The sequence below is a fragment of the Anser cygnoides genome, chromosome 1 (genome assembly GCF_040182565.1).
Source record: "Anser cygnoides isolate HZ-2024a breed goose chromosome 1, Taihu_goose_T2T_genome, whole genome shotgun sequence".
NCBI lineage: Eukaryota > Metazoa > Chordata > Aves > Anseriformes > Anatidae > Anser > Anser cygnoides.
In genome coordinates this window covers 54770260-54777688 of record NC_089873.1, presented here as the reverse complement: position 1 = coordinate 54777688, position 7429 = coordinate 54770260, and the positions used below count along the sequence as shown (strand labels likewise).

Sequence of the window (7429 nt, the reverse complement as noted above, 5' to 3'; positions counted from 1 at the left end):
GCCCCCGGCCCTCCCAGCAGCACAGCACAGCAGAGACGTCTTTGAGCACGTGGCTGTTTGGAATTTTTTTAATAAAATGGATTTTTTTTTTTCAAATATTTGTAACTGAAAAAATAATTCAATTTAAAGATCCATTCTCTCCCCCGTTAACTTGTCACTCTTATCCTTTTCCAGTTGAATACTCGCTCTGGATCCGATGCCCCCAGCACCGTCCCTCTCGGGCGGTGCTGCCCACCCCGCGCCGTTTGCTGCATAGTGGAAGGGAGAGTGCGTGCTAGTCAAATACACATTACAAACAAGTAGTGGTTACAGCAGAAAGATTCAGGATTACATTCAAGGTAGAGGCAGAACATCAGACTTTTTTTTTTCTTTCTTTTCCCAATGGGTGCAAAACTGTACTTCCAGGGGAATACCTCTTCCAACAAAGAACTATTGAACTATTATTCAAACAAATAATAGTAAGAAAGCAGAGAACTGGGCTAGCCTGCTCTGGGCACGTCTCAGGGAAAAGACCTCTCTGTGATTTCCTGGGACAAGACGCCGTCTTCCCCCTGCCCCTGGCCACGAGGTTTTTGTTTGCTCTCCTGGCAGAAGCCCTTTGTGCAGAGGGGCTCTGGCAGGTTCGCGGGTTTCCTCAGCCAATTTCAAGTACGTTGGGCAAATTATTAAATTCCTACAGGTTTCACGCATGAAGGTGGGGAGGTAAAGGCGAAGGGGAGCGCCGGGGAGCTCCTCATTTCGCTACCCACCCAGGGGAAGGGTGAAATCGGTAACTGGCGCTGGCACCTCCGCCAGCAAGGAGCGGGGTGCCTGGCCCTGAGCGAGGAGCCAGGGCTGGGACTGCAGGTGGAGTGCTCCCACCGTCCTGCAGGAGCAAATTGCACTTGGATACTTCTATTCTTTATTTACTAATTAATTGCCACTTGGGAATTACTTGTACAAAAGAAATCACACAGCTGGGCTTTGTGGGGGGGGCTAAACTTGAGCTCACTGCGGACTAAATGGAGCTGATTTTGCGAAGTATGACAAAAAGGCAGCCTCATTTTTTTCCCCGTTAGCCTTTAACATCTTGGAGGGAAGAGCCTCCTACCCCCTTTCCACCACACCACCATACTTTCCTCGTAAGAAACCACTTGCCTCCTGTGCCCACATGGTCCCACGGCTGGGCAGCTGCCGGGCTGGGGGGGAACAGGACATAACACAGCCCTTGCCCAGTCTCCAAAATTTTGTGCTGCAAAGAGCACGGCCCCCAGGCAGCCCCGAGCTGCTGGGAGCTCTGCAACATAATTTCTGCTGCGCTCGCTGCTCTACGGCTCCGTACCAGGCTCCTGCCGCCCAGTTCGCTCCAGGAGCAACCACCAAAGTGGTGCAGGGCCAGGGAAGCGATACAGGGAAGGAGCAAGGGGGGATCTCCACCAGTCCCAGTTATTCTGATTTTTATGACAGGACAGGAGCTTAAGCAACTGGGGGGCAGAAAGAAGGGCAGCTGCCAGCAGGCTTCCCCGGCAAATGATTAAGAAAGTGGCTCCACATGTAGTTAACGAGCAAATAGGGCTCAGGAAAGCAGGCGTTTCACCCCGTTTTCCCTACCCAGCTGCCAGTTTGGCTTCTGATAGTGAACGCGTGCGGGGCTGCCGGTGTACCTGCCCTGCCGCGGGGTGCCCACGCCCCTGCAGCAAGGCCCTCCGGCAGGCACCCGCGGGCTGGGGGACCGGCAGCCTCACGGTGCCGTGACCGGGCAGGCAGCTTGTCCTGCCGCTCCCCGAGCAGAGCCGGCGCCTCCAGCCGCGTGGGCCCATGAGGCGCTGCCCCTCATGCCCCAGCCTGACGTGCCCTGACGCAGCGTGGCCGGAGCCGGGCTCGCCGCGCGGCTGCCGGGGGCTCAGCTGAGCTGCTTCTCTCCTGGGCAGTGCCGTGCTGCGGGACCGCCATCAAACGCAGGCACTGAAGTGCCAGAGAGCGGCAGGGTTGGGATCCCAACACCCCCCTTCCCCGTACAAGCAGTAACAGCGTCACGTCCCGCTCCCCACGCGGCAGCTACCCTGAAGCACCAGCCCGGGGTCCCCGTGGGGCAGAAGCGGGCTGGGCGCAGGGCAGCAGGGAGCAGGGAGCAGCGAGGTTGCTTTTTTTTTAAACCTTTTACCTCACAGGCCTGCAGAGAAGCCCTGAGGTTTTGCTGCAGCGGAGCCTGCGGAGCCTTGCGGAGAGCAGCTGCCCCTTACTTTCTTCCCAGGAAGCCCCCCCCAGTAGCTGCAATCCTAGGACGTGCATCGTGCCGCACACCCCACGCCCTTGGGGCAGTGCCTCTTCCCTTTCCTTGCCTGCTGGCCCTGACAGCCTTCCTCGGGGCACGGGCACCGATTCGGAGGTTTGGGGGGGAGCTCCTTACGCTTGAGGCACCTGCTACAGGGAGTAACAGCACAGCTGAAGGCAGGAGAGAGATTGCACGTGGCCCCTAATGATATGTTGCTCGTTGCTAGCTGTGCCCTGCCACACGGTTCCCCAGGACACGCGGCTGCTCTCTTGCCCCTAATCCCACCGCAGGCCGATGCCCTGCTCAGCCCCGGGGGGCTGGGGACGAGGGGTGCCTGAAGGCTGGGCTCCAGGCACAGCCAGAGGTCCGGGGGCAGCGATGGACAGATTTAACACACAAGGATCTGGATTTTAGCACCTTAAAAAAAAAAAAAAAAAACAAACAACCAAAAAACAGAACCGTTTTCGCAGCCCAAAGCAAGTGAAGCAGCAGGCAGGCCTCTGCCAAGCTCAGCAGTATTTGGGAAACCAGCTTAGACAGTACCAGGCCGGTGGGAAACCCTGGTTTCCTTTGGCTACATTGGGAAAAGGTGCCTGCTCTGCCCAGCTCCCCGCAGCCCTGCGGCAGACCAGACCCTCCCCGACAGCCTCCTGTTGAACAGCCAGCCGTGCCGTGCCGTGCCGGGCCGGGCCGGGGCTGCGCAAGGCCCTTGAGCTGCCGTCCCAGCAAGGAGCGGGTGCTGCTTTTGGGATGGGTTCGGGACCAATCCTGCCACGTCCTGCAGCAAGGCGAGGGAACTCGTGCCCGGCGCGCTGCTCCTGCGGGGAGGGAGAGGGGCTGCCGGCCCCCTTCTCACCCGAGCTGGCCCAGGCTGCACGGAGAGGCCGCCAGCCCCGGAGCTGCAGCCTCCCTGGCCTGCCCCGCTGCCAGCCTCGTGCAGGAAGGACACTGTTGGGGGAGGAGTACAAATACTAGGAGCGCCTTTCTTTTTTTTTTTTGTTGCTGTGGGTTTTTTTTTGTGGGTTTTTTTTTTTTTTTTTGGTTGACTGGCCTCTTCCCCCTGCATGCCCGTGCCCTCCCACACCCGTTCCCTTCAGTCTCTGCTCACAGAGTTACAAGCACGAATCCCAGTGCAGCTGCAGATCATGTCCATCAAGGAAGTCTGTGGAAAAGAGGCTGGGAGCCGCGGTGCTGAGGGGAGCCAGGCTCATGACGGACCCCCCCGGCAGCTCCAGCCAGTCCATGCTGTCCAAGTTAGCCTCAGCCAGATCCAGGGCTATGCCCCCGGCCGGCTCGTGAGCAAAGTGCAATTCCGAGGTGTCCATAGGTGAAGGCGGGTGGTCCAGGATGGCCGAGCTGCTCAGCATCTCACTGTGGAGGTCATCAATCAGGGACAGGGGCTCCGGCCCGTCGTGGCCTGCCGTCAGCAGCGGGAGGCCGGTGCTGCTCTCCAGGAAGTCCTCCAGCCGGCCCACGGGCACCGGCTGCCCCAGGGAGCCCGGCACCGCCAGCTCCGAGGAATGGTGGCTGCTGGGCGGCGAGGAGCAGGTGGGGGCCGCGGGTGGGTCTTTTCCAGCTGGGGACGACTGCTCCTTGAAGTCAGCAGAAATCTCTGTGCAGGGAGCAAACATGCAGGGCAGGGTGAGGAGAAGCTCGGCCGAACGGCGGCAGGATCCCTCCCACCCAGCCGGGACCCCGCGCTGAGCCCCCACTGACCACAGACGGGACAAGGAGGCTCTGCCTGTGCCTGCGCTCAGCTTGCTGAAGGGGTTTGCAGCTCGCCCCCGGGGAATTCAAGCTCTGGCCAGTATCGCAGAAAAGATGCGCCCGGCTCTGATGCAGCAGAGCCACCATTTTAACCATACTCATGCCTGGCTGATGTCTCCCTGGGTGCCTTAATGACTGCCAGGGACACGGGAGCAAAGAGCCATGACAGCCGCTCCCGGCAGCGCTCCGTCATTTCCAGGCTCAAGCCCAAAGGCTGGGAAGTGCTGCCTCGTCTCCTTACCTCCACTCTCTATGAGGATATCGAACAGGTCATCCATCTGCTGGCTGGAGCAGCCGTTCTCCTGCGGAGGAAGAGGGACGGATTAGCTTCCTAGGTACCAGGGATGGGGCTGTTTCCGCATGAGGAGCACCCAGAACCTCCGTAACCCCAGGCCGTTACTGGACGGGAAGGTGCAGTCAGCAGCTGCTCTGTGAACCAGGCAGTGAGCAGCTGGGATCTCTGCCGGTGTGTTGGGATCTTCCCCAAACCCTCCAGAAGGCATTTGGATAGGAAGGCTCAGAAAGGGAGAGTTTTGTCTCCGTTCTCTTTTACTGGCCCAGATCAGGCATCTAAGGGGATTCGCAACAGCAACCTTTCACCTGCTCGCCAAGGAAAACAGGAGAACTGCTCTCACCTGGGCCTTTGGCTGTTGCTTCATGGCCTCTTCATAGCCTGGTGGCTCTTTCATTGGGACCGAGGGGACAGGGAGAGGAGGCGGAGGAGTTCCAAAAAGCGACGTGTGCTGCTGCTGCTGCTGCTGCTGCTGCTGCTGCTGCTGCTGCTCCAGGTCCATGTGGGATGGGGAGGGGGCAGCAGGAGAGCCAGGCTGGGATGAGGGCTGTTCAGAGCAAAGGCAGAAGGAATGATCAGGGGAAAGCTCACGGCTGCTTTGAGAGACCATCGCCCCCCCTGCCCCCCTTGCTGAGCGCTGCACCGTGCTGCTCCCAGCAGCCTGGCTCCTTCCGTGTGCTCTGTGCGCTACGCGCTGACTGCGGGGGAGTGCGGCAGACTTCCCCTCCCTTTCAGCTGGAAATCTCTCGCTGGTATTTTTAATACCGAAGCAACCACGCCACAAACCACCAACAGGCTGCTCCTGGATGGGGAGAGCTCCATCCGTCCAAGTGGGGGAACTCCTCTAGGACGCTGGAGAGAGAAGGCATTTCCCTTGCTTTGTTCAGCCTCCTCCGCACACACGACAGAGCCAGGACCTCTCTTTTCCCCCACCTCTCTCTCCCTGCAGTGCCTGCTTTGGCGACACGATCAGGCCTCACAGGCAGCAAATTTCACAGCCCGAGGGTGGGCGGAGAGCACCAAAGCACTCAGCAGTACCAGAGATCTCCAAAGGAAACCCCAAGTGTTGCAGGAAGCGGTGCTGGTGACTCAGCTTTACCAGATGAATCAGCACACAACTGCCCATACAAAATGTTCAAGTGTGGCTCGGGGCTCTGCAGGGGTTGTGAGCGATCCAACCGGAGTTTGCTCCGCCAGAGCAGCGATCCCCAGAGAGCAGCCCAATGGTGGTTTGAGCGTACTGAAGCTCTTCCCCATCCTGCTTTCCCTGGAAAGCACGTCATCTGCTCTGTGGCCTGCGTGGAGAGGAGCAACCCCTGCTGGCAGAGCTGCTCTGGGGTCTGCTCTCCACGTGAGAGGGGCTGGAAACTGGCGTTGTGGCAGAGGCCACTGGGATGTGCTGGGCGGTACCTTTTCTGGCACACTGGGTTGGCCGGCCTTGCCAGGAGCACCAGTTTTCAGGGACCCTTTGTGGAAACCGTTGAGGAAGAAGGGCTGCAGGTTTGGAGGTGCTGAGAAAGACAGTATGGTGTGGGGCTGCTGCCCTGTGACCACCTGCAGGCCTGGCTTCTGACCCTACAGGGAGGCAAAAGGATTAGGAGAGTCACTACAGGTGCCTCCGCAGCACGCGAGCTGAGGGAGTCTGAGGGGAAATGGTGCCTTCGTTTACCTTCTGCTTTTCCACAAAGTCTCAAAGTGAGCCAAGGCACCGACTCTTTGCAAAGTGGACATCCCACTCTTACTACACTAGGAAGGGCTCTTATCTTCACATCCTTTCTAGGACCTGACCCAGAAACGATCCTCCAAGCTCTAAAAACTCTTCATAGAAGTATTTCTCTCTCTTATCTTAATTACATGTTAAAGAGCGAGCTAAGTCATCCCTGATGTGGGCTAGAAAAGGAGGAGATGCACAGCAGGGGCTCTTTAGGGCTGTCACTCGGAGGAGGGGGAAAGGCAGAGGTGCTCTCTTTCTTGATCCCGCATTGCACTTCACAAAGACATAATTAACAGGTATGCTGAAGGCACGAGAACAGAAATACAGCATGTTCATCTCTACCAGACAGTAAAGGCCACATCCTTTTGCCCTTCTCGAAGCTGAGACGCCACATTCAGCAGCAAAGATCCTGCCCACACCACCCTCTGGCAGCTCTCTCCGTGCAGTAACCACCTCTTCATTTCAGCAGCACTCCTTCAAGAACTGGGGACATCGCTGCGAACCAAGGCTGCCTGCTCTGGCCTGTCATCGTTTTTAATTGACAGAAAGCTCCTGTCTAAAACACCAGCTGGTATTCTGTCCAGCTGCAGGAGAAGGTGCTGGGAGACCTCACTTGCTGTGATGATGGTCTCTGAGCACGACTCCGTGTGTGTGTGTGCTCCCCTCCCACCCCTGCTACAATCCCTAGCAGCAGGCAAAGGAAAACAAGGAATAAACGCGAGCAGGCAGCAAGCTACCTTTCTGACAGGTTGGTTTAGTCCTCGGGGCTGCTGCTGCTGCTTCTGCTGCTGCGTGGGCTGCTGCTGCTGCTTCTGCTGCGTGGGCTGCTGAGGAGTGCTTGCAGGTAGCTGACACTGCGGTTGGCTGGAAGTTTTAGCGGGCGATGATTGTACTCTCTGGAAAGAAGAGGGTATCGGTGAGAAGCTGTTCCCCAGGCCCAACACGGAGCAAGGCTCGTGTTTCTTATAGGGTGTATGAAGTCTGGCTTCCCTCACTCTTTAACTTTAGGAAATTCAGTCAACCGTTCTGTTTCACCAAGCTGAGAAATCAAACTGGGGTGGGATTCTGTGTCCTAAACGAGGTGCTGGTGCCACTCTAACTCCCTGGGCTCCAGGACTTCCCTCAGGGGCTGGCAGACCTAACACAGGACCTATCCCTGACCCGGGCCTTTCTGGAGCAGCAGCTGGAGTTCAGGTGAGAAACCCTGCGCTGCGCGGGGTGACACACTGCTGACGTTTGGCTGACTTGCGTCTCACCTGCTACGCAGCAAGCGCAGCCGGTCACTGACGGTGGATGCTGCCACTTGCCCTGCTGAAGGTGCAGGAGATGTGGCAGCACAGAATGGAAATTTTCTCTGATACCACGGAGGATGCTGGAGTTTAACTTATGCCATAAAACATGT

At 57.9% G+C, this 7429-nt stretch overlaps 1 protein-coding gene across 3 annotated transcripts in view; it reads right to left on the bottom strand.

Annotated features, from left to right (window-relative positions):
- Positions 1-54: 54 nt before the first annotated feature.
- The window catches only part of MRTFA (myocardin related transcription factor A), a 69236-nt gene continuing 61861 nt past the window's right edge, over positions 55-7429 (bottom strand). For 2 of the 3 annotated variants that reach the window (XM_048069922.2, XM_048069921.2), the window contains exons 11-15: positions 6765-6923; positions 5724-5888; positions 4657-4860; positions 4263-4323; positions 55-3866 (exon numbers count right to left, since the gene is read on the bottom strand). In XM_048069922.2, coding sequence (XP_047925879.2) covers positions 3367-3866; positions 4263-4323; positions 4657-4860; positions 5724-5888; positions 6765-6923 — 1089 coding nt within the window. In that variant the 3' untranslated portion in view covers positions 55-3366. The remainder of the gene's footprint in view (positions 3867-4262; positions 4324-4656; positions 4861-5723; positions 5889-6764; positions 6924-7429) is intronic. The other variant, XM_048069923.2, reaches the window with a different exon arrangement.